The sequence below is a fragment of the Catharus ustulatus genome, chromosome 1 (assembly GCF_009819885.2).
Source record: "Catharus ustulatus isolate bCatUst1 chromosome 1, bCatUst1.pri.v2, whole genome shotgun sequence".
In the NCBI taxonomy this organism is placed as follows: domain Eukaryota; kingdom Metazoa; phylum Chordata; class Aves; order Passeriformes; family Turdidae; genus Catharus; species Catharus ustulatus.
In genome coordinates this window covers 108,431,318-108,457,702 of record NC_046221.1, presented here as the reverse complement: position 1 = coordinate 108,457,702, position 26,385 = coordinate 108,431,318, and the positions used below count along the sequence as shown (strand labels likewise).

At 39.9% G+C, this 26,385-nt stretch overlaps 1 protein-coding gene across 7 annotated transcripts in view; it reads left to right on the top strand.

Moving 5' to 3' along the window:
* The window catches only part of PTPRM (protein tyrosine phosphatase receptor type M), a 447,605-nt gene that overhangs the window by 403,672 nt on the left and 17,548 nt on the right, over positions 1-26,385 (top strand). For all 7 annotated transcript variants that reach the window (XM_033068182.2, XM_033068164.2, XM_033068169.2 and 4 more), the window contains 2 exons: positions 10,236-10,333; positions 22,493-22,609. In XM_033068182.2, the coding sequence (XP_032924073.1) occupies positions 10,236-10,333; positions 22,493-22,609 (215 nt within the window). The remainder of the gene's footprint in view (positions 1-10,235; positions 10,334-22,492; positions 22,610-26,385) is intronic.

Sequence of the window (26,385 nt, the reverse complement as noted above, 5' to 3'; positions counted from 1 at the left end):
TCACCTATTGTTCTTTTGACATGCTTGACTATAATTAAGCAATCAAAATATCTGTAGTACATAGAGAGAAAGAGGATCCATATATGAGTGAGACCTGCTTCTCTCTAGCCAGTACACTCCGTTGCAGAATGCATAAAGGCCTCTAGGTACAATTACATTATTCAAAGCTTTCCTGTTTCCTAGAAGAAAAGACTGAAGCACACTCTCTGCAAGCCACTGTCTAGCAGTGCTGTCTGAAAAGCTGCGAGGTAAAGATTCAGGGCTCTGGCATTATTCAGGTATCCCACATAGCGCTCACTAGGGAATTCCTAACCCCCAGGAGTGCTACATGTAGTTCAGAATGTGGAAGATAATGGATTTTTACACGATCTGAGAAAATGTGAATGAGAGGAACAGACCATTTACCATCTCTACTGTGGGGCAAGCAAATTATATGAAAGGAAGAGTTCTTCATTAGACTGGATGAACATTAAACTACAACTACACTGTTTGGATGTTGTTGTGGTTTTTTTAGTTTCCTGCAGCTAGGATCAAAGCAGCTTTCTTGTGACATAAGGGTGCATAAATGGACAGTAGTACTATGTACACTCCTTCTATTGCATTCAGCTTTGTGTCTTCTCAGGCTAACTGTTTAAATCTCACCAGTTCCTCTGTTACCAGTCTGCAATACTTCTGTGAGTAGTCAAAAGGTGTTGTGGAAGTGTGCTATTTATTCTTTGGGAAACCATATGACATTTTCATTTTATTTTGTTCAAATAGAACAAACTGAGCTAGTATTGGAAATCTAGCCGTGGAGAAATGTCAATCAATAAGTGTGTAACACTTTATTAGATGGAAACCGCTGGCAGCATTTGCTATAGTGGTATAAAAATGTCTTAAATAGCACCTGTCAAGAGTGCACAAATAAAGTGTGGTCACAGCCTTTAAAATAAGTACAGCAATGACTTATTTCTGAATATGGTGGAAATACTAACATGGAGCAGGAACAGGTAAGATTATTCAGGAGTGGTAGGATCTGTCATGTTGTGGTTGCTGTGTATTTTACCAAGACTGTTCAGTTCATTCAAACCCTACCTTGCTTCTGTTGTCTTTCAAGGTGTGTTTGGCTTCTTATGACTGTGAGGGGCATGAACAATACACTTTGTGTATTCATGGGCATTTCATATGTTATACACTTCTGCTGCAATGGAGCTCCAGTCCCAGACTAGGATTTCTACATAATACCATAATGCAGACAAAATAGTGCATTGAGATGGGCACTGTTCCAGCCTAGTTAGATCTGTATCAATAAAGAAAAGAAAATGCCAAATGGTATTCTGGAGAATAAATACCACGTTCCTCCATGTGACTAGCCATAGAATCGTTGCAGAATAGGATCAAAGGAAATGCCAGCAAGAGAAATGATCCAGCTCTAGGCAACAGTTATGTGTATGTGAATATACATGCACTTAGAAAATATGCATTTTCAAACTTATTATCTGGTTTTATGAAATAAGCAATTTTAAAGGAAAAAAACCTCTGAAGTAATCAGTTTTATCATTGCTCAAAGGATAATATTTTTAAGTACCTCTATATTAAACTGGGAATTCAGAATGGAGGGGGTTTTTATTTTAGCTATTTGTGAAGCACTTGAATCATTTCATAAAACAGTGGGACTCCAGCTCTCCACTGCTGTACATTGTAAACAGCAATGGTTTTGTTTTCTTTTTTATTTTTGGAGAGAGTTGGAGAATTTACAGGTCAGTCTTTTCCTTCTTCCTGTAAGAAGTCTAGTGCTGACTCCTTAAATATAGGAATAGGTGGTATAGAAAGCCAGCCAAAGCACTGGTCAGTCTCATGGGAGCTATACATACAATTTCCACATGCTCCACAGTCACTTAGTAATCTAAGCCTTGTTGAAAGCTAATGGGACTTGAAAGCACTTTGAACATTTCATTTTGTGAAAGCCAATTTTCACATACAGCAGTGTGCAGGCAGCAGGGCTGGCTGACTGGCTAGCTTGAAGCAGGTAGGATTCAGTTCATATTGGAAATCAGCCAATTACTATTCACTGTGCTGTCCCTTGGCTGGTAATGAGAGAAAGCTGTGTTTTTCCAGAGCAAAGGATACAGTAGAAAGCCTCTACGTTTCCAGTAGCTGCACTGGGCAGGATTTGTCCCAGTAAAGCATTTCATCTTGCTATATAAGCAGCATTTTCCAGAAATGTCAAGCTAACAGGATAGCTAGTCAGATAGTTTCTTATTAAGAATCCATCTAAGTAAGGAAATAATGAAAAGCACATTTTGAATTCCTGTCTCAGTACTGATTAACCCATTTGACTTACTGTGGAACAGTGTTCCTGCATACTGGTGTTTTGGAGGTAAGCATCATAAGGTGTGTCATTGCAAAAGGCCAAAAAAAGAAATGGCAGACTGCCTGCAACTCAGATGTATCTGATATGTATGGTATGTTCTGAAGCCTGGGTTAAAACTAGTGTTAGGAGAAAACAAACAATTTTATTTGCTTTTGGATTAAGTTCTAGTAGAATTTTTGCTTACAAAATGGTATCTTTTCTCAGCTGACTGTGAGGTCATTACTGTCTCTGCAAGCAGTTGGCTTCTCTCTGTGCAATCTCTGAATCTACTACAATGGAAGAATCGTTAAAATAAGGTCTGAGACTGGGGCAGAGGATTTTTTCATACCTCAGAGGAAGTAGCCATAGCCTCGGGCATCCTTGCTGTCTAACACACTTGTAGGGAACCAGCCTTGTTGGTAAGCCATCCACAACTTTGTTTATTTATATTTTTTCCAAGGTGAGAGACATTTTTAAGGAAGATTTTATCAGGAAATCCAGCATACCTGTATAATTACAATACAACCCTGTTGAAGATTACAGTAGTTTCACGAATACAAGCCGCACGGATTATAAGCCGCACCCCCGGCGCCTCGACAATGTTGCTGTCTTTGTCAATAGATAAGCCGCACCCCGAATATTAGCCGCACTTTCGTTCGTAGCGAGAATCCGTGCGCAGCTTTCACAAATTGGCCAATTAGTAACAGGATCGCGGCATAGCGGGCTTTACTGGCTCGGGGCGGGGCCAGGAAGGCTCGGCCCGCTCATGGTTGCCGACGGGGCCGGGTGGCCCAGCTCAGCGCCACGGCTCGGCGGGGCTGGCCGGGTGGTGCTGCCGCCGCCGCCGGGCTCGCTGGCCCCCCTCTCCCGTCAGCACCGCCCCGCTGCCGCGTTCGCTCGCCCGGCCGGCGGGCTCGCCGGCCGCGCCGCGTTCGCTAGCCCCGCCGCCGGGCTCGCCGGCCGCGCCGCGTTCGCTAGCCCCGCCGCCGGGCTCGCCGGCCGCGCCGCGCCGCGTTCGCTAGCCCCGCCGCCGGGCTCACCGGCCGCGCCGCGTTCGCTAGCCCCGCCGCCGGGCTCGCCGGCCGCGCTGCGTTCGCTAGCCCCGCCGCCGGGCTCGCCGCCCGCCCCGCGCCGCGTTCGCTCGCCCGGCCGGTGGGCTGCCGCTACCGCCGCTGGGCTCGCCGGCCGCCCCCTCCCGTCTGCACCGCCGCCGCGTTTCCTTGCCCTGGCCGGCATTGCAGGCCCCCGCACCGCCGGGCTCCCCCACCCTGCTGGCCCCGATTCTGCTGGGCTTCCCCCGCTGCCAGGCAGCCCCACCCACCGGCCTTCCTGCTTCTGCCATGCTCCCCTGCACTGCTAGCCCCAGTTCTCCCGGGTTCCCCCGCCCTGCTGGCCCGGGCTCTGCCGCCCCCCTGCCCCGCCCTGCTGGCTCAGGCTCTGCCGCCCGCCCCCCACACTGCTGGCCCCGCCTCTGCCAGGCTTTCCCACCTCTGCCGGGGCCGGCCGGGCTCCAGCTTGGCTTGGGGCTGCCGCGGGCTCTCACTTCCGTGTTGGCAGCTTTTAGAATTTTGTTAATGTATTAGCCGCCCCGGAATATTAGCCGCACTTCCGGGTTTCCACCAAAATTTTGGTCAAATTGGTGCGGCTTGTATTCGTGAAATTACTGTATATAATAATTAATAGTTCTAAGGTTAAAGTTAGCAAGTGCTTTTCAAACGTCACCACTCTCAACATCAGAATTAAACACAAATTCAAATGAAATAAAGTGATAAAAGCAAGAACTTGTTTTTCCGCTTATTACAGGGGTTTTATTTATTTCATTGAGATTCTTTAGTGCATAAAATGTGTATGACAGCTAGAAACTAGCAATTAATAAATAACACTGAAGCATTAATGGCCAAGTTTTGCCAGTACGAATGTCTGTTGCTTTTTATGTGGTAATTGTTACAGTGATAGACCTGGAAGAGTCTTCAGTAAAAATGTACAGGTGGATGGTGCTGGGGTACCTTTTACCCTCAGTGCTGGTTTATTTTCTGAACAGACTTGGGAGGACTTTATTAAAGCATTTAGAAGACTTCCCAGTTAAGGGACCTGATTCTCTTTCATCATTATTTTCTTGAGACCTAAAAACACAGAAAACTGATCTGTATGCATTTTGACAGCTAGTGGTGAGCAGTGGACCCATATGATGTAGTGATATCTTGACTTCAGCTTTATCTCAGATATCAAAATTCATATAATAGGAACACACATAGGGTGCCTATGAAAATGCTCTTGTGTAAACCTAAGTCAAGTATATATGTTACCATAGAAAACAAATGTCTAAACCTATTTTGAGAGAGCAAAGATTGCATAATCTTTGCCTGAGTTTTTGAACTTTTTATAGCAGAGTTTTGTTCTGGACTTCATGGAAACATTAAATCCTTAAGAGCTCCTGGAAGCATGAGTGAAAGATCAATACATGTTACCATAACTATTCAACAAGCATATGGTGAAGACTACTCCTGAAAAATGAGATTATCAGCAATTGAGCAGATCTTCAAAGTACCTTCCATTCAGAAACCAGCTCATTCGGGAAGGTGAAGATGATTCAGCAGCAGCTGTACTGCTGTGTGGCCATGGAATTACAAAAAGTACTGAACCAGCAGTTTATCTTGCAAGTTGGCTAAATCAGCACAGCTGGGATCTGTACCTTTTCTTTATTGTAAGCTGACTATTTTAGATAGAAAGATGAAAACAGGTTGTTTTCTGAAAAGTAGAATTCAATTTGAAGGTTCCTTAGCCCACACCTGGACGCCTAAAGAGGTGTCCAGATTTGCAGAACTGCTGACCAGGATAAGCTTCCCGGGAGGTAGCTGGGAGACTAAAAGAACTGAACAGTAAGGAAAACTTGGTCATATAATGATGCACCTGCAAATTCCTGTTGGTAAAATCTTGAAGACATTGCCTATTGACTAGGGAAATAATGTATTCCAGTTACGGGAGATGTTCCTTTGCCTGCAGTCAGTGACATTTGTAGTGTAAAGTGACAATTAGCTGCAGTTTATTACATACCTTTTTCTGAAGGAGAATTTACCTCCAAATTCTAGCATGGTTAGAAGAGCAAATAACATGTTCTTATGGATTATCAGATCTCTGGACTGGCAGTGCAAATTTGAAATTTTGCTTCCTCGTGTGAAATAAAATATCCTACTAACAGCTACATCTGTCCCAGAAGGTTTATTAGGAAAACAAGAGTTCTTGAACTTTATAATTTACTACCTTGTAGTCTCCTCTCCCAATATTTTATTCCCCTCATGTTTTATGCTTTTGAGAGTATTTTAGACAATTTCTGCTCCATAATGGGTTTGAGGGGTTTTGACACTGTAGTTGCAGAGAGGATCATTGCTTTTGGGCTTTTGTTATTGTTGCCATGCAGCCACATCTCTTAATAAGAAAACACTCGGTGTATCTCAAGTTCATTTTGAAGGGAACATACATAGTAAAAGAATGAGGACTAAAATGCAGCTACCTCTAAGTAGGCATATTAGCTAAGTGTCTTTCAGCAGTCATGCTGTAGGCAGTCACAGCAGCAAGCAACAGGTTTTGCTTCTGTAAAAAGTGAAGGCAGTTATCACTGCTACCAGAAACTGCAGTAACCAGTAGGTGAAGGGACCACTTTATAATCACCTTCTCATGCAGTGTGGTTGTGTCTACTCACTGTGAGGAGTATTTCTGCTCTCTTTTCAAGATGGAATTTAAATGCTGCAGGTATAATTCTTGCTTATTGTCGGTCCCCTGCCTCTGTCAGCACATATTTATGGCTCCCACTGCCCATGCACTGTCCCTGGGGAGCCTTTGGAGCTTAAGGGTATCTGTTCATTTTCTGTACATTTCTAGCTTTAATATCTATCACTGAACTTGGTCTCAGGTGGACCAAATGTTAGCTTGTGGATTTGACATTCTGTGCTAGAAAAATATTTTAGAAGCTATTTGTTCCTTGTCTAATCTGCTTGCTTTTCTAGAAATTGAAAAACGACCCATGGATTTAAGCCCTCTGTGAGTAGGTGCTATGTATGCTGTAAGATTCAGGCTTTACTTGTTTCTTTGTGTGCTTGCTTTATTCCCTACACCTGAACATTTTTTCCTGTATTCTGGGCTAGTTCATCACATTCAAATTGATCACATACCCCAGTGGCAATACTAGTTGTTAGAAGTGGGTCTCACAATAAGAAGCAGAAATAGAGGCGCTAGAAAACTGGTTACAAAAGCAGCTTTAAAGAGTCTAAACCATTCATAAAAGCTGTGTGATGTTCCATTTCCTAATATGTTTTTGTTCCCAGAGCAGCAACTAACTACTGCTGGTAATAGAACCAATGGTTGTAATATATACAACCAATCCTTTCTGTTGAGTTTTTTCAATAATGCATTTAATTAGCTGGGGGTTTGGAGGGTTGATTTCTTTTTCTTATTTTCCTTCGCTTTTCATCTTCTGGTTGCAGTGTGTCGCTGATCTCTTTTTTTTCACAGCAGAAATCTTTGATACCAAGTGCAGTATTGTGGAGCTAATGGGGTGTGCCGCGGGCTTTCTGTTGAGTAGCACACTACCTTCTCTTCAGACCTTCTCCTCCTGCAAGAGGGCAACTGCTGAGAATAACCTTTCTGCCTATTGTGCACACATCTGTTAAGCTGATGCTTAGAACAATTATAGGCTCTTTCTCTCCCTACCACGAGTCTCTGGAATCAAATTGTTCAGTTCTTTGGGACAATAAATCCCACAACCCTACCTAGCCTCTGAAGCTTTTCAATTCTCACTGGAGACAAGTAATAATTTATTCATATGTCAGAAATTTTTTTTAAATGCCAGAATGAAAAGAATAATGGGATGTAGAAGAATTACTTTCTGACACTTTAATGTAGGTTTTGGGGTGGATTTGGTTTTTTTGATGTCCTGAATGTGAAAGACGTTTGGAAGCTACATGTAAGAATTGGACCCGAAAAGCAAGAAAACATGTGAGAATATGAAAGGAGAGCAGGAAATCCCATCAAGCACTTTTAATTATGATTGTCTTATTTGGATAGTAAGATTGACAATAGCATACTCTGCACTACCAAATAGGACATTTCTTCTAGAGGTAAACTCAGAATCAAGCTTGAAAGACTTATCATAGCTCAGCTCTTTTTCTGCCCTGCAAAAAACCATTACTTTTCCTAAAGATTTATTTTTCTTACAGTTTGTTATCTTTTTTTCTTTATGGAGAATGACAAATTCAAAATCTACAGGAATAAATTAGTGTTTAGGATCTCTTCCCAGTTGTAATTTGTGATTTCTGGATCTGAAATGTAGGAATCTTTAAATCACAACACAAATTATGTCATCTCTAGGGAAAAAAGAAATCAGGATTAAATTGTTGCAGGTTGTCCCAGAGCTGTCAAAAAGAAGTGACTGTTGCACTGTAGGGCCCAACTGTCTGTACCTCAAGTGAATCTGTGGGAAAGAAAACTGAATTAATACATAAAGAAACTTGCTACATCACCCCACAGGTTCTCAAGGATTTTGGCTTCTTGCAAGGGAAAGAGACCTGTGTAGACAGAGGATCTTTTCTTACCTTTCCTGTAGCATGACCAAAAATACACTCAGATTGAATTTATTGAAACATCACAGAGTACTGTGAAGACGGAATGCAGGGGAACCATCTAGATTTTCTCCATTAAACCAGGATTCTTGAAGCAATAGTGTTACTATTTTTTGTCTTTGATCAAGCGTGATGTTAATAATGTGTTACGAACTTGAAAACTTTATCCAGGACACTACTCTGCAGAAAACCACCTTTCCCTAAGCCTACTTTTAGCTATGCTCCTTGAAAGATAATAGCAGTAGTAATTTAGCTGAATATTTGTTTCATATTTGAGAGGAAGGAAGAAGCTCTACAGAGACAGTATTTTCCTACAGTGAATGGAATCCTCCGCTTCCTTGTATTGACAGGAGAGGCTGGCACAAAACCTTTCCAGTGCTGTCATGACTTTATTGCCAGAGAAAGCTACATTAAATTCTAGAATATTAAAACACAAACAAGCTAAACGTTCACTATAATATATAGTAATTATGTTATTGTGACATTCAAAATTGCTCTTGGACCATGACTGTATCACATATCCAGGGGACTTAGGTAGAAGTAAAGTACTTGCTGTAAATTTCCTTATGACGGACAGCGATTAAACTCTGGTTGAAATTCAGAATGAAATCTCACTGAAGTGTCACCTGTTCTGTGCTGTTAATTAAAAGAAGAAAAAGAAAGGTGTTCAGTTTTGCAGCCATAACATCAGCATGAATTTAGTCATTTCAGAAACTGTGGTTTTAGATTCTGCTGTTAATTCTACTCTTAAGACCTTCTGACATTTCTCGTGTTCTAGCAGTCATAGATTCCTGTTATTCTAAATGTCTTTTTCTTCTGTTACATGAACAACAACATGAAAGCAATTCAAGGAAACCTATAAGGAAACAAAAATTATAAGGAGACTTATGAAACTCATAATAGATGCTTAATTTTAAAGATAGATAAAATAAGGGGGAGAATACATACATAGCTTCTTTAAATGATCTGTGCAAATTATGAGTGGAAAAATATAATTTGGAATTACTGTAAATAAATAGAATTTTTTAAAACTTCAAGAGTTTTATTCTATTACCTTTTTCTTAAATTTCAGATCTAAGTTACGTCATAATTGTGATGTTATTTGCCTAGTGAGTTGGTTTTGGCTTGCCTATAATATCATGAGTCACGAAGTCACAGAATGGTTTGGGATGGAAGGGATCTTTAAATACCATCTGGTCCAAGTCCTCTGCCAAGACAATATAGTAATAATACATTACTATATTTTCCACTGAATACTTGAATTCAGAGTGAAGATTTCATTTTTCAAAGGGAGCTCAAAGTACACAATATAGGTGCCAAACTGCCCAAATCTATCAATGTATGGTTTGGTAATGCTTGAAGAGTGTTGGCTTCTTTACTAGAGGAACATTAGGCCAGTGCATTATCCATTTGTTCTCCAATTAGCTGATTTAAGTCATTCCTCTAAATAAGCCCCTAATTGTTTATTGCAATGTGACAGTTCCCTAATGGATTCAGTATGGATGTTAAGCTTATTGTTTATTTTGTTTACTCTCATTGGCTCAGTGATTTTGAAGCACTGGTTTAAAATTGGGGTAGCACAGTGCGCACCACAGGTAAGACATGTAGGCTGCAAACAGACAAGACCAGATACATGCAAAGAGATGTGGTTTATTTCAACAGTCTACGTTTCTGTAGCATCTCCTGTGAGCTGGTATCCAGCTTCAGCACAATGCTGGAGGAAGCCCTGTGTGTTCATGGGGAAAGCACTGCAGAGGACGCACTGCCGTGGCACATCAGGTTTCTTTGCTGCTTTCCCCACTGTTTTGCAAAGTAATACACTGCAGCAAAAAAAACCTATAACTTCTGTCTCATTTCAGGAACTGCAATTTAGGAGCTGGGTTAATTTGATGGATAGTGTATACTAAGAAAAATATTAGAAACCAGGAAAGGCCACATAGTCCATTGAGACTCATTCATTCCAAGTACACCTTCCCTGGGTTATCATCCAATTGCTAAAAGAAAGAGTGATGTTATCTATTTTTTATAATTCCACTTCTGGGTATTATGGAGATAAATACCTAAGTGCTGGAGAACTAACTTTCTTTCAGAACGCTATTTCAGGAGAAAAATACTTAAATGCAGATAGGTAGGATGGCAGAAAAGAAATTGACTGACCCTAAATGAAAAATATGATGATAGTGGTATGAATATATGTGTACAGTCACGGCTTCACAAAGTTCCCCAGAGACAAGCTTCCAATCATGAGATTTTCAGATAGTAACCTTTCGTTTGATTTATTGTTTCAGGACCAATGCAGGAGACAATATATGACTTCTGGAGAATGGTATGGCATGAAAACACAGCCAGCATAATCATGGTTACTAATCTCGTAGAAGTGGGAAGGGTAAGTGGCTTTTGTACTTAAAAACATGAAAGGCGTCCAAGGTGTTTGCTTTTCAAAATTAAATAACAGACCAAAAAGGTGCTTACATACTAAGTATAGCACATAAAATATGTATGACTGCCTGTGCTGAGAGGTTCATTATCAATTATTTTTAAACATGCCCTGGATGCTTGGCTTTGAGAGCGTTAGCACAATGAAAAAGTAACAGATAAAGCTGCATTCTTTACAGGAGAGTTTGCAAAGGCTAACAAAGAGGGGAGGTGTCATATGTTTGTACATATCTCAGATATACCATTTCTCTTAAGAAAATCAGTACATTTGCTACAGGACAAGGTTCATCTCTTTTTTCTTTTTTTTTTAAGAAAGGCTAAGGGGGAGTCATTCTGAAACAGATGTCTAAGAAAAGTAGCTAAACTATGAAATTGCTTCTTGGTATATTTGTCTAAATTGGTCTGATTTCCTTGAGTTTTCCTTCCTGCAAGCCTTCTGGACTAAAATGGAAGAAAACTAGTCTTACACATTTGTGCACTGTTTGTTGATCAGGAGGTCATGTTCAGGAGCTGGATAGTAAAGGAAAGATTGAGTTTCCTGATTGAGACTGTGTACTTCTCTTTCTTTGCTTGGTAACTTCTAAAGCAGACCTCCTACTCTAGTCTTTATTGCTAATTTTGTTTTCAACAAGTATTGAATGGAACCTTTTTCTTTGTTTCACACAACTGTAAATAAGTGAGTCTTTTCATTTACTGCTTTGTCTGTGCACTGCTGTCTTAGTTCTCATCTGGGATGTTTTTTTCAAGAAAATTTGCTTGGGAAATTGGTATAAAGCTTTCATTTGATATGAAAAAAAATCCCACTGCTTTTATGGGAACTACTGCAATTATTGTAAATCGAAGTGTTGAAATAAGAAGTCAAGTACAAACATCTCGGTTTGAGCAGCATGGTTTTAAGACATGTTTTTAATTTCACACTGGTGGAGTTTTTGATACCCCCTCTGCCCTGTGGCATTTGCATTAGGAGAGAGCGCTGTTTATGTGGTGTGAGTTAAAGTCCTTTTGAGCAAGTTCAGTTTTACAATCTCAGTTTATTCTTCCATATGTCCTTTGTGAACTGATAATATAAATGCTAACATTTAGATATCTGTGTGCTCAAGCCTGCTAACAGATCAGGTGCCAGTATTATTTTTAGATGTAAAAAACGATGGGGATTGTGACTGCAATTAACACCTGCTGCAGGAACACATGTACAACAAATTGCAGAGACAAAGAGGGATCATGGAGGCTGCTGTAAAAATGCAGTCTCTTGAGTGAGGAAGAAGGTAGAAATAGCTGGATGGTCACGTATCAATTCAAAACTGATGGATATGTAAGAATAGGAAGCTCTCCAGCAAACCTCTTTGTTAAAGCTTTATACACATCCATAAGTGCCCAAGCAAACAACTTAAAAAGGGATGTTTTCAGGGTATGAATAAACAAGCCTGAGAGCAAAAATATCATTCTGCATGAAACCACATACTGTTTTCCCAAAGTCAGTATTTGGAAGCACCAATTAGAGTGAGCTGTCAGATATCAGCAAGGGAGACTCCAGTCTTGGTGCCAGTGCTGGCAGCCTCTGCTCACAGCATTTAGGTGCACAGCATATTCCCACAGCAGCAAGGAATGGTTTGTGCCACCATGGAGATTTTTTCAGGGTGCAAGAGTCTTAGTGGGATACAGATCTGCAGCTTTGTTGTTTCTGGCAGTGGTAGAAATGACTTTGTTCTCACTTTCTCTGGAGGCCAGTGTAGGTGAGACCAGAGAGCAGAAATTGAAATGAGCTTTTAATGGAAATAAAATTGTATGAGCCACAGAACAATGCACTCACTCCTCCATTGGTGTTTTTGTGCCACTCCCAGAGCTGGAATCATCAGCAACAAGGAGGCAAATTACAAACACACCATCTGTCCTGCAGACCCTAACACAAGCTCTGTGCCACCTTGAGTAGTAATGATTTTAATGGACTTTTGGTAGCATTCCTGTAGGGCAAACTTTATAACCTTCTCAAACTTGAGGCTTTGTATTTTTATTTCTGTTTTTCTATTTCTCTGGTATAAGATTTATAGTGGTTTCTTATTTTTACTTTTTAAATGTGTTGACCCATTGTAAGCCAGGGAGGAAAATTCTTTTGCATTTTTAGGAAACAGGAATTGTCAAAATTTAACATATTTGCCACATGATGTACAGCCTTCATGAATTAATCATTGAGGGGCGTATATGTATTTGTTTACCAGGACTGGCTGGATAGTCATTAAATCAGTGCTAGGAACTTGCTTCTTACCCTGGAGCATTATGCATCAGGACTGTTTTAATTGCTGCTGGAGGAATCACCATGAGGCTGTCCCTAATGCAGGCACCTGCTGCAAATGACTCAGTCCCTGCATTACCCTCCAGCAGGGTCTGGGTACATCTGCCAATATCTGTCATTATCTGAGGCACACTTGTCAGAGCCACGCATCCCTTTAAGCTCTTGTGTGTTCCAGCGAGGGACCCTTGTCAGTGTTTCTGGCACCTGCAGACTGCTGTGCACCTGGTATTTAAATGGCACCAAAATGTGTTTTGATTGTTTTCTCTCTTTAATGAACCCACCTGAGGGACATTTAGCTCTTTATCTAGTAGCCTGTTACCCAGTCACTCACATTTACACTGCTTGTGTGGAAATTCAGAACTAGCTTGCGCTGTTACACTAATCCATCTGCCAGAAGTCTTATCACAAAATCTGCAGGGCTCCCTAAGGAGACTTTTGTACTGATAATTTAAGCTAATGATTTCTAAACATATTTAGTCAGTTTTATGAAGACCTCATTAGAATGTGACTGTTTATTAAAAATCTAAATGAGGTCTCACAGTCATTTAGAAAAAGCATTGCTGAGTTGCATGAATAGTTCTTTGATAAAAGATGATGAAGTGGCGCTTAGTTAAGGTTGGCCTAGGTTGACAACAACTTCTACCCAAAAAAAACCTAAACAAATAAGCAGCCCTTGAAGCAACCTTGAGAAAAGGTCTCTGTCTTCTTCATGCTGGGATCAACAACTTTTCACTCACAATGAAGTTCACAAAAAGAAAATGGCAAGTAATTAATGGTAATGATCCAAGAATCACAATTTTCCAAGCCACACACTAATGGATAAAAAGCATAAATGAGAATCAAGACTCATATAATTACATCAGTGTGACAACAAGCTGTTTCAAAGTAATGTATTCTGGATTATATTAATGCAAGAGGCCTCCATGCCCATATCTGTAAGTGGTAGAGCAACTAAAGATAGTAGTGTGATTTCAGGGAGCATCTTTGCCTGAGAGATAAATTTGGTGGATTATTCTGTAAAATACAAAGATTTTTATCCAGCAGTGTGATGATGTTATGGTCACACAGGGTGATCACAGTATAGACACAGAAGAACATCTTGCTTGCTTCAAAAGACTACTCTGGAGGGCAAACTCCAAAAGACCCAGAAAAGCAATGGGAGCATGATTAAGGTGTCAATGTATGGGCCAAAGTCTCAGGTTGATCTTGATTTGTTTCAGTGTTTGCACACATTCAAAGGTTTCTGTCTTCCTCAAAGAGGCATGGTAGCAAGATTTAGAATATATTCAATTTTGCCATCTAGCTGTCACCTCCATCTTTGTGCTTTTTGGGTTGGTACTTACTCTTAGTTGGCAGAATCAAACTTGGCGTGTCCCATTATTTGTCATTTTTCAGTAGTCGTTTTCTCTCCCACTTGCTTTAGGCAGAAGAAATTTAGTAATAACCGATTAATAAATGCTGAAAAGTACTGGGGAAATTCAGTGGAGGTGGTTATAAATAAGTGCACTGCAAGGACTTATGACTGTCTATCATGCTTTTAATATAACAAAGTATTCACAAACAAAATCGCTATAAATAATTATAAAAAATAAAACCTCACCCCAGGAGCATAGTAATTACTGTAATTAGAGTTTCTCAATTATTATTCAGAATTAGAAAACAGCCAGTGCTAATAGTGTTAATAAGCACACAAAAGACCCTCTTTGTGAAAGGAAGCAAGGTTGGCTACAACAGAATGGATGTGACATAAAGGGGAATGAAGGTCAGCCGCAAACTGGTAAATAGCCCCTATCCCTGCGCCCATACCTTTGTACTACCCAAACTGCCTCTCCCTGCCGTTTTATCCCTCAGGAGTGGTGTTCTTTCCTGATAGCCATTTCACACTCTTCCCAGGTGACATTTGCCTCCCAGGAGCCAGAAGGGCTGTTTTGGCATAGGGGAAAAGGAGGAATACAGTGCTGTTTTAACTTTTCCATGGCTTGTTTGCCTGCACCTGTGGTTGACATGTATGTTATGTACATGGCCCTTCTCTGCAAAAATGGGGACAACACTGATTTTTCATGCTTAGAAGAGTATTGGGTTCCACATGACAGCGTGCAGATCCAGACAATGGTCTTCTGACAGAGGGAATGTCTTGATGCTGGCTTGCTAAAAAACATTACTTGTTACAAGATAAATGGTGTCAGAAAAGGGTTGTTCTTCCCAGGAAAGCCTGTATGGGCACAGCCCTAAGCAGTCATATGTCTTTGGGTTCTCAGGATGCGCCGTTTTGGTCAGCATTCAAGAGATATTTCTTAAACAGATTCAAATACATTTCCTTAACAAATGAAATGCAAAAGTCTTTATGATTAATCAGAGCTTCTTCATATCTACTTGATAATTTGTGTTATTGACAGAGATTAGACATCCAAGAAAAGCTGCTGAATAAAACTCTTCTTACGGGAAACAGATTAAAAGAAAAAACAAAATCTTCATAGGAAATCTCAGCAACATAAAAACTGTATGAAACTTTCAGTGGACTTGCCACCTACACTTAGAATGAAACCGAAATTTTTTATTACAAAGCTATTATGACATTTGTACTTACACATTTTACAAGTTTTGAGAATCTTCCATGCAGAAGATCCTTCTAATAAACAAAAGTAAACTCAAATTGTATTTAAGATTCAGATCATCCAATACTGTGATCTTGCAGAGAGGTGAAACAGTGTGACTCTTCAGCTCATCTCACAAATAGCATTTGTATTTAGTATAAATGGAAGAACACTCTGTCTAATTGAAGCTGCCTCTAAATGTAATAAGTTGAATTACTACACTGGAATTAATTCAGGATACTGGTGTTAATGCTCCTAGGAGGTGTGCCAAAGAGTTTGTATGCATACTGGTGACTAAGGTCTCATGTTAACTTTTCTACTGAAAGAAAGAAACCACATTTTATAAATAAGAGGGGAAAAGTTTTTATATTAATCCCTTTACTTCCTCAAGGTAATTCTAGTCCCAGCTTCTTAAATATATAAATAGTGTCCTTCTCCATCCACTGAAATTTTTTTTCCTAATCATGTTTACCCCCCAAAAATGGGACTTAGGCTTATGGTACATAAGCACAAGGTGTTATATTCTGTCATTATACTTTTAGTTTCACTGTAATTCCTGTTTCTCTTATTGGATAAAGGGCAGTTTATCAATGAGAATATCAATGAGAAGAACAGAAAACCAGTCAAAATTTACAAGTGTTGTTAATCTTGCAAGTCAGTGAACCCTTCTAGTCATCAAAACAGATCTCATCTTTCTAGATTTTTAACCAGAAATAACATGTTTACATTGCTGCATTATACATAGTAGGGGAGGAGGCCTTTGTTGTTCTTCAGGAAAGAGAATGAAGGACTCTTTGCAGTTGTTTAAAAGAGATGTGCCCAGGTTAGCAAAGTTAGCATCATGAAACAGAACATCAACCTAGAGGCATTCAGCGCTGTCCCATGTCACTCAGAGCAGCCATGGGTTCAGCTCTCAGTGTATTGTTGTATTCTCATCTGCAGTAAAAGCTATGTTTAAAAGAATGTTAATCAACACAGATTAATATCTTAATGCTTACTAATCCAATTGAGATAATTCACTTTGATAAATAAATAAAAGAGGGTTAAGGATACACAAATACACTGACCCCTTTGTTGTACTAACCGAAGTGCCACCAAGCTGCAGGATGCAACTTCAGGTGCAGTTTGCCAAGAGGGAGGCCTTCAGGTTCTTACTTGAAATGTCAGGGCTAGCAAAATGGCTTCATAACTGTAAGTCTCCTCACCTCAGCAGTCTCTTGAAATTATCTCTCAGTCTCTCTGTGAAGGGAGAAGCATCCTGGAGGCACTGACACAGTTTTACTTTACCCAGTAGAGTAACGTGTAGAGCTCTCTAAGCTAACATTAGATGATCAGGTTTTAGAGCCAGAAGGCAATCCACTAAGTAGATGGTGCTCTGTACCCAGCTAATGGCATGATTCTGCTCTTAAATGGAACCATGGTTTGGAATACAGGCTGTGCTGCTCAATGCAGGCACATCAGGTCCTTGGAACACAGCAGCTGAGAAACAGGCCCATGATTTCACAGTTTTGTCAGAAATTAGGACAGGCTTTGAGGAGCTCCAGCTAACCATCCTTCATCTTAGCATGAGACCACCCTTCTCATGTGCTCTGTGCTCGGCCTTTCTTCTTCCAGGACTGTACCAAGGCACACAATTGCCTAAACATAAGCAATGAAACTGAGACAATCCATATTCCTCAGCTGGTATTAACAATGGAGGCAGGAACACTGGAACAGCTTTACCTTGGGTTGCCTTACCCTAAATCAACTCTTCTAGAGAAAATCTTCTTTATGGTAAAAGGAAGGCCACACCATGGGTTTGGCCTGTCATCTTAATTTCACCTAACCCACTCTACCAGGTTGATGGCATGTTAACAGAATATCTGAGTCTTAAGAGCAAAGGGATCACACTCATTTTGTCAGGTGGAAAGCATTCATTTATCGCTGCTGCTGCTGCTGCTGCTGGACATGTCCAGAAAGCCAGCTCTTCTGGGCAGAGGCTGAATGAGAGTGCACCCACCAGCCAGCTGAGGGCTGCACTTTTGGGACAGCTTAGGGTAGCAGAAGGTGGAGAACTATGACAGCTCTGAGTCCTCCCTGGAAGAAGTTAGACTGAGCTAGTAAAATTCATGGAGATGTCTCTCCCCACTCTGGCAGCTGTGAACAAGGTAAAGACTTATGGCTGACTTCACAGAGACCCATTCATCTGATGGTGCCAAACAGCGTCTCAAATATACTATTTCTCAATAGTCTTCCACACCTCTTTTAGAGAAGTGTAGAATGAGGTATAAAACTAATAACAGACTTGCTCAAAAGCAAACAAAAGAAAATGAAAAAAAAAGGAAGACTGGGTTTTGTCTGCTGTCAAAGGTTGTTTTATAACATATAAAATGTTCTTATATCGTAATTCATTTTTGTTTGAAAAGTGTTTAAATAAAAATACTTTCAATTACTGGATGTTCTTTTAGTTCAAGTCAGACAAATAAAAGTATCTGTTAACCGAGCTACATCTGCAAAATCTGTTAAAAATTCTACCAGTGAGCATGGCTGGCGGTTTCATTTTATAGCCAAGAGGTTTCACTTCAAAATTTATGTCTGACTTACCGTCATTACTTAGTTCAGGATTAATTTTAAATTAGAATGTATAATACTGATCTTCACTAATGTCAATCCATGCAGGGCATAGTCAGTTATATCACCCTTTTGCTAAGAATAATTCAAAATCAAAGGAAATTGGAAACTGAATAATCAGTTTTATTTAAACTGTTCTGTATGAACTGCAAAGTGTATTTCACAGCCAGCTCACATACTAAGTCTGTAATATTACTCTTATTCCAAAATTCTAGGTAAATGAATTACTGTCCTGACTTTCCTACTGCCTTTGGCTACATGTGTCACATTGCCAAATGGTTAAATATACAGCTTCAGAAGTCACAATTTGTGTTCATTAGCCATCCACAGTCTGCATTATTTGTTATATTTAGAATCAGCAACAACAACTTTCTACCTTCATTTTTAATTCTAAGACACATTAGACTATTTTACTGGGGGATGGAACTAGAGCGTGGAAGTAAATAATTCTCTTCTCCAAATTTCTAAAATTATTAGTAGAATAAACATGTTTGAAACAATTGGACAGCGTACCTTGGGATGAATAGATTAAACCAGAGCATTTTCATTATGTCTCTGGCAATCATCCTTTTATCTCATCTTGTGATGAACATCTGTATTTTTTGGCATGTTGATAGGATATAAATGTGGGGTGTATGTGAACAAACTCTCAATTATAATTCTGCTCAGATGAGATTTCAAAATTATATTTTCTGCTTTGTGGACGATATTTACTGTTGTGGTAGCAACTGTGTGGAAAAAAAGAGATCTAGTGCATTTAATATTCAGTTCTGGAATCATGTATCAATTATTTAGTTAAACCTTCTGTTAGTAAGGCTTTTTTGTAAAACACTTACCAAATGTTTATAAAATGGAAAAGAGATTCGTCAAGTTAGGGTAGCTAAAGCTGTGCTAAAAAGAAAAAATGAACATATGCTACCATCAGTGTTACTCATATTTAATGAGTAAAACCATATTCTATTTTGTTGCAATTGTCTTTTCTTATACAAATAAAGGCCCTGATCCAATAAGCATTTATAAATGTGATTTTTATTTACACTAGTTAATTTACTTCTGTTTTTAAGACACCTTTGCATTTATTTGGGTGGTCCTAGAGAAGGTGGGAGATGGACCTTTAAGTATTTACTTGACAATTGGTTCACCAGGAGTCTATGGAGTTCTCAGGTCCAGAGTTCAGAACATGCAGAGCATTGCATAACAAGAGCAAAAGTAGGAGAAAAGCCTGAATTAAAATAAAGTTGGGTTTGGGTCTTTTTTCCTCTGCTAGAGAGTGAATCATCAGTTGGTCTGTGGCTCTGACTGAATTCTGGCACAGTTCCCATGGCTTTTACAGCCCCTATAGCGCTTGGGAGAGTTTTCAGGAAATTGTGTTGTCATGGATCCTTCTGCTCAGCTCCAGTCTGCTCCGTGCCCAAAATCCACTGTGCAGCAGAGTAAGAAATCCCCAGTGGACCCAATCTGCATGAGGCACAAAAGGCTATAACTTCTGTGCAATATCTCCCAATGCTTCCCTAATTATTCCACTGTATCATCTTAAATAAGGTTCAAAAAAGAGTGGAATCAAATCCAGCAGTTGAGGCATAAGAACAGGGGGACTGTGCTCTTCTAAACTAGTGTTTCTGAATCGTCCCTAGTTCTTAGCCATAGTCCAGACAGTCTGGACATACCAAGTTAGAAATAGGCATGTTTTCCTTCAAGGAAAGAGCAACTTAATTCAGCCAAGGTTGCTCCCCCCCACCCTGATTGTTTATTTTGCTAAACTAGAGCTGTTTCGAGGATGGCAGGCGCCCATCAGAAAGAAACAAGGCTAAAGTTAGCCACAAAGAGATGTGCTGATGAGCGGTGCTGTGCCTGGGATCACGGCTGCAGCTGCTCCCTTCTACGTGCACTGGCCCTCTCTGTGTGGTTCAGGTTCCACCTATGGAACAGAGATGTGAACAGGCAGGAAAAGGGAATCAGCGTCAGAGAAGGGGTTGTCAGCGTGTTGCTCCAGCCAAGAGGCAGTGTGAATTGTCTTACCCTTCATAAAGAGTCAAAAAGTCATCTTAGCCATAGGTGGGAAAAACCTGTTTCAAAGAGCTTCTGGCAATGACTATAAAAGGGTCTGTTTGCTGGCCTGAGGGATTTAAACAATGCGATTTTCTGGATTATTTTAACAACACAGACAAAACAATGAACATTCAGTGTTTTTTACTTAGCTTCTATGAGAAATACACCTGAACAAAATAAGATATGAATAAATATCAAGTAGATGCAACAATAGATAGCAGCAGTAACTACTAAACTGCTTGCAGCAGTGTTTAACGCTTCTGAAATGTTGGTTCATTGCTTACAGTGGATAGATAGGTTTTAGAGATGAATATACGTTTGTCAGTGGTCCTGTTGTTACGGATCCTGGGAATGGCCCTCAGCTTGGTCCTTGGCTGGTGGAATCCTTCTCCTCCTCTCTGGCACCCTGTCAGCTCTCTGGCTCTTGAGCATGGTGGGGGGAGCAGTCTTGCTACCCTCACCTGTTACAGGATTGCTGAGCACTGTCCAGCTCCAAGCCATGGAAGGGAGCTCTGGTGTTGCCAGTCATGCTGAAACCACCCCTAATACTACATGAAATGTGAATACTACAAAGAGTTTTTTTGGCCAGTACTAATGTGGTTACTAGGTCTGAAGACAAGCACAAAAAATAAATAAAAACCTGCTTATAAAACTACCTGAACCTGAGCTCTGCTCTAGAAGCTTTCCATCAGCTGTGTAAGCAGGAACAAGCTGTTAAGATGCTTCTATTATTGTGGGGCTGTGTTTTGCCAGCCCTTCAACTCAGTTCTATTCAGATTTAAATTTTATCCTGCTAATGAGTCAGAAAAAGGGCCAGAACTACTGACCCTACCTGGACAAACTTCTTATTTTATCAACCAGTGTCAGTACTGTGATGTGGCAAGATCCCCCATTTATCCAGACAGTAAAGAAGGATTGTACACAATTACCAGCTACATTTTGGAAACAAATGCTTAAGAAAATGTATTTTCTTCTTCTGGACAGGACAAAGTTTGACTCTCTGCATAATCCTTTTTATACTATACCTGGAGTTTGTATAAATAAATAATTTGAATCCTGCATTATAGTTTTCACTGTATGCTTATACACGCATTCATCTGTTTTACCTTTTGTTTGGAGTTAAACATGGTAGTAATCCAATTATTTTTGCATGAAAATAGGTTTGAGAAATACTCTTATCAGTTGTGAAGTTTAATTTTTTTTCTATCAGTTTTCCATTGAATATTTAAAGTAGTCAGGCTTTTTACCCAACTCATTTAGGTGCATATTTAGGTAAACTGGATTTAAAAGATCAATTTTAAATTTCCTCTTTGATGGGAGAAAGAGAGAAACTGTTCCATGCAACAGATGTATAACAGATGCCACTCCTAGCATGTACTGCACTACTGGATGATGGCCAGATGCAGGAGTGATAGCATAGCTATTAACATGATAAAGCAGAGTCAGAGAGAGATGTAAGTAATGTGTTGCTTACTTCCCAGCCCACCAGTTTGTCCACACAAATGGAAGGAGGAGAAAATTCTTAACTCTGTCAGCTATCTACATCATCATATACAGTCCTCAAACCACACACTTCTTAAAATAGCAGTTTAACTTGAGCTAAGTGAGATGAATCCTACCCATAATTTTTGGAGTTATCTAATGAATTACTAGTTAAACTATGTAGAGTTATAATAGCTAAGGCCTGGGTATAAACCTCAACTCTTGACTTCATGCATTAAGTTTTGCTATTTGACCTCTCATCAGTTCCTTTGGAAAGTTAATCTGAGAAAACGGGTGTTTTCTAAAAATAGAGAATCATACAATAAATATCTTGAGTTAGAAGGAATCCACAGGCATCACTAAAGTCCAGCTCCTGGCCCTGCACAGAACCATCCCAAAGAGTCACACCATGTTCCTGAGAGCATTGTCGAAATGCTTCTTAATTCTGTCAGGCTTGGTGCTGTGACCACTTCCTTGGGAGCCTGCTCCAATGCCCAACCACTCTCTGAGTGAGGAACCTTTTCCTGGTATCCAGCCTAAACCTCCCTGACACAGCTTGAGATTCTGTTCCTTGGTCCTGTCAGTGTCACCACAGAGATCAGTGGCTGCTCCTCTTCGTCCCCTCCTGTGGAAGCTGTGAACTGCAATGAGGTCTCCTTCTTGCCTGAAAAACACTGTTATTGTAGAAAGTATAAAGATATTTTTGAGACAAATCAACAAGTAGATATTTGGGATAAAACTTCTGGTGGTATTTATCACTCTGGGCACACTCTGCTTTGGAAAGCACAGTTAGAAATGAAGTTACCATAACTGAACTGTGGAGGGTATAAATATCCTTTGTGCTCCAAACAAATTTGCCTTACTTCACTAAACACAGCACAAAGCTCATGTGCAACTCTGAAAACTGTGTTAAAAAGAGAAGAGGCAATGTCCCTCAAACATTAAGCATTTCCACATGCAGAAAATGTGACTGGTTTGTGCATGATTGCACTTTAAATCAGAAGTCATTGCACGGAATGCAAAATAGATTCTGTATGAACCTTCTAAAATAAATGAACCTTAATTTCTTTTGTATCTTTTAAAGGTCAAATGCTGCAAGTACTGGCCAGATGACACAGAGATATATAAAGACATTAAAGTTACCCTAATAGAAACAGAGCTGCTGGCTGAATATGTGATTCGAACATTTGCTGTAGAAAAGGTAAGTTTCCAAATTCAGTTTTCTTAAATACAGTGGTATCTGCCAAAGTAACTTACTTACAGATTCAACAAGGGAAAGTTAAATCTTTTGACTGACATCCTGGGTTTGTAGGTATTTTTGGGTAAACGACTGCCGCCCTCTTATGGTAATCTGTGTTTTTCTTCTTCAAATGCAGCAACTGTTCTGTGCTTTTCATCACAGTTGGCCCCTGCCTGAGTTAAAAAAAGTGATGTTCCTTGCCTAGGAGAAATCGAAGCCGCCCTCCCAGCAATCAATTGAAAAACACATTTGTGCTGCTTTCCCAACTTACGTTCCCCACAATCATTTTCTGTCTGTACCAGAGGCTGCATGCAGCATTATTCAGAAGTCTCTGGTGGAGAATACGGTTGTCTGTTGGGCCAGGGTGTGCCTGGTCTGCAGAGACAGAGTTGTAACAAATTACTGTTCATCTCAAGGCAATTTCCCTTTTCACGTGGAATCCATCCTTACATGGAGAGTTCCAATCAGTGTGTTGTATTACTGTTTGTTAGAATAATGCCACGCATTTGTTTGATGCTTTGTTACTTCTAGAGCTTGCAGCTCCCCTGCTGCAATGTATGGGAAATACAGAAATAACAAATAAAATACTCACTGAAAGTGAGAACAGGCAGGGTCAGTCAGAGGTGATGGATACCATTCATTTTGTGTTAATTCATTTAGAATTCATTAAAGGACAGAATTTTTTAAATTGTATGTATCAGAACCCATTTGAGCTGCAGAACACCAAAGAAAGGGCCTCCTTGGTAAGACGACATACTGCTAATGGCACACCAAAGTAATGCTCCATGAGTAGTTTTTCCACTAATTAGCTTAAAAAGCTTCTCTTGGTTTAGTTGCAGTACCTGTGATTTATTGGTTCTCTCTAATGATGAAATAGTATTCATTTATGGGTTTGAAGAACATAATATTTAGCATCAAAGAATCCTGCACTCAGGTACCTGAAACTGCCAAAAAGACTACCCCACAGGGTCTCTGTACACACCTCCAGAGTAACAATGGAATTAGGGTTTTTTCCTGTTTTATTCTTCAATCTAATACTTAAATATGCATCAATACAGCAACCTGAGGGTAATGATAGTAGAATTACGTGGTTTGAATGAATTGAGATATTGTGTCATGTTTACCACTATACATATTGTATACTGAATTCACTCAAGCCTGTTGTTTCCTTGCATTTAGGTATTTTTAATAAACAGATGAGAAACTTTGGCTACACTTTGAAGTAGATGAAGCACTGGTTGATTTCTATTCTGCAAATTTTAAGCTCATGCTTTGATGTTAGCTTTTCGCTTCTTAACTGGGACTGAAGAAAAGACCTAGATGATTTTACAGTTGAACATAACCAAACTGTCTTGAATAAGTGCATTAGAACAGATAGAGATAAAAGGCACTAAACATTTTATTTCTTTTTTAAAATCTCCATCTGAAAAGATTTCATTTAGACATTGCTTTTTAATAGTTGGTAGTTTTTCAGTAAACCTCTAAAAGCAGTGTCACTGTAGTTTGAATAAAGTACATTTGTTTTTACTCTATTTTCCATATTTTTAAACTCCTCCAGTGGTGCTGGAGCATCAAGTCTGCCCATGTCTTTCACCATAATTCTCTCAAGTTTATATTGTTTTGATGTAGTGAGATTGATACTTTTCACCTTCCCTAAGTCAAGGTGCATGATAAAGCAGAGAGCACCCTAACCGAACATGCAGATAATACTAATTGAAAGGTGGTATTGTAACACCTAACACTGGAGCCTCCATTCCAAAGGACTTGCAAATTTTGCTAGCAGGAACTTTAGTAATTCAGTAGGAAAAATTGCAGAGTTCTGTGCCTGAAGTGGCCTAACACCCTGTGTCAGTGCAGGATGACTTCTGGAGACAGCATCTGAAATCCAGAATTATCAAAGAGAACTGGTCTTGTACATTGTGGTAGAGATGAGGAGGAGGGGTAAGGCAGATTTAATTCTACCTCATAGATGTTCAGAAAATCAGAGAAATCAAATTCTCCAAGACCCCTTGTCCCTTCTGACCATCCTTTCTGTTTGTTGATGAACATCTCATACCTGCTCATAAAGTACAACTTAGAAGTTGATTTGCTTGAAGATAAATTGATCGCTAACTTCAGTTTTTTGTGGTTTTTTAATGGATATTGAGTAGTAGGGGGGATAATGCTGAGAAAATTGAGCCCAAAAGTGCAGTCTGATTTTGAAGACGGTTTCCTAGATATGCTTTGCATTGTGTGAATAAGCAGTTCCTTCGGAGCAGTTTCTTCACAGCACAACAGTTAACTCAGATGAATAAGTCATACATGAATAGTAACATAGAGCAGCACAGCAGCATAAGTTTTTGTAGAATTTTTTAACATCCTAGGGTTTAGCAGTGTACACCATTTTCTGTTTGTTTCAGCTGTGTAGTCTTTCCCAGCTGAGCATATGCTTTTATGATTCATGCAGTTATGTGCTACTTTGGATTTGGAAACCAGCAGGAAAGCTAGATGTAAAAATCATTCCTTTGTAGATACAATAAGAAAACTCATTATAAAAGTATCCTATATGCAAAATCTTTCCAAAGTAGCTGTTAACAATGACAGACAAAATGCAATCATCCTGACAAACAGCCTTTTCACAGCTAAGGGAGAGGATATACAGGGCATAACCTGATGCGTGTAGCAGCCAGGCACATTGCTTTGGAGGGGAAGTTTGGTTTTTGTAAATTGTTTGAAAATCTTGGCTGTATACAGCATAAGGAATTTGTATGGGATACTCACTTCAGTCCTCAGCTGATAGAGTCATGGCACTGCTTTTTAGGATATGAGGTCATTTCTGTTTCAAGGGTGTGATCTCCTCAGTCCACACCACTGTCTCATATTCTCTTAATCTTCTCCCTGGCCCGCCTTTTTGTGTCCAGGGGAGATGAGATATTCCTGTGAGCAGATGTCCTGTTTTCACCTCCAGCCTGAGCTGTCAGAGCATCAAAGACTCCAACATACACCAAGTCCTCTCCAGTAGCACTGGCTTGTCCAAAATTTCTCCACCACTGAAAATCCCAGACTAATGCATAATAGCAGTAAATTAGTAAGATTATATTACTTATTATTCAAAGAGAATAAAACCTTCTATATGCAAACCAGCTCAAGACAGGAATTACATAAAGAAGAAAACTGTAAACCACCAGTTACCAATATTATTGACATTTAGTCCAGCCTAGACATGCTGTAATTTTGCTGTTTGTTTATGAACTATGTATGATGGCCTCCAGTCTGTGGATTTCTAATGAGAATAAAATACTGGCAGCTACATTTTTAGAGGGGAAAGGGAAAATACAAGCAATAAGAAAATAAAACTTAACATACACACTTCTAAAATCCAGACTGCTCCCCATGGTCATATGGGAAATAACTTACACAATCTGCTTCTCATTCATACCTGTCTCACCTTATGCATGCCCTTGTAGACTGTGCAAATCACCTGAAGGGTGAGCATGTGGAGTGCTACAAACACAGCCCCTATGACTGAAGGTGCCAAAGGGTTTCCTATTTTTCAGCTTTTTCTTTCAGACCAGTGAAGGAGACAAATGATAAGGAAAATTATGCTGAAGCTGTAGTTCCCTGAAGTCAGCAGCAAAACCCCTGTGGAGGGCAGTGGGGGGAAAAAAAGTCATCTATGCTCTGTGTTCAGCCTTGCTGCTGACCTGTTCTGTGATCATGGCATGCATCTTAAGGCCACAGTTTGCAAAGCAGCCTGG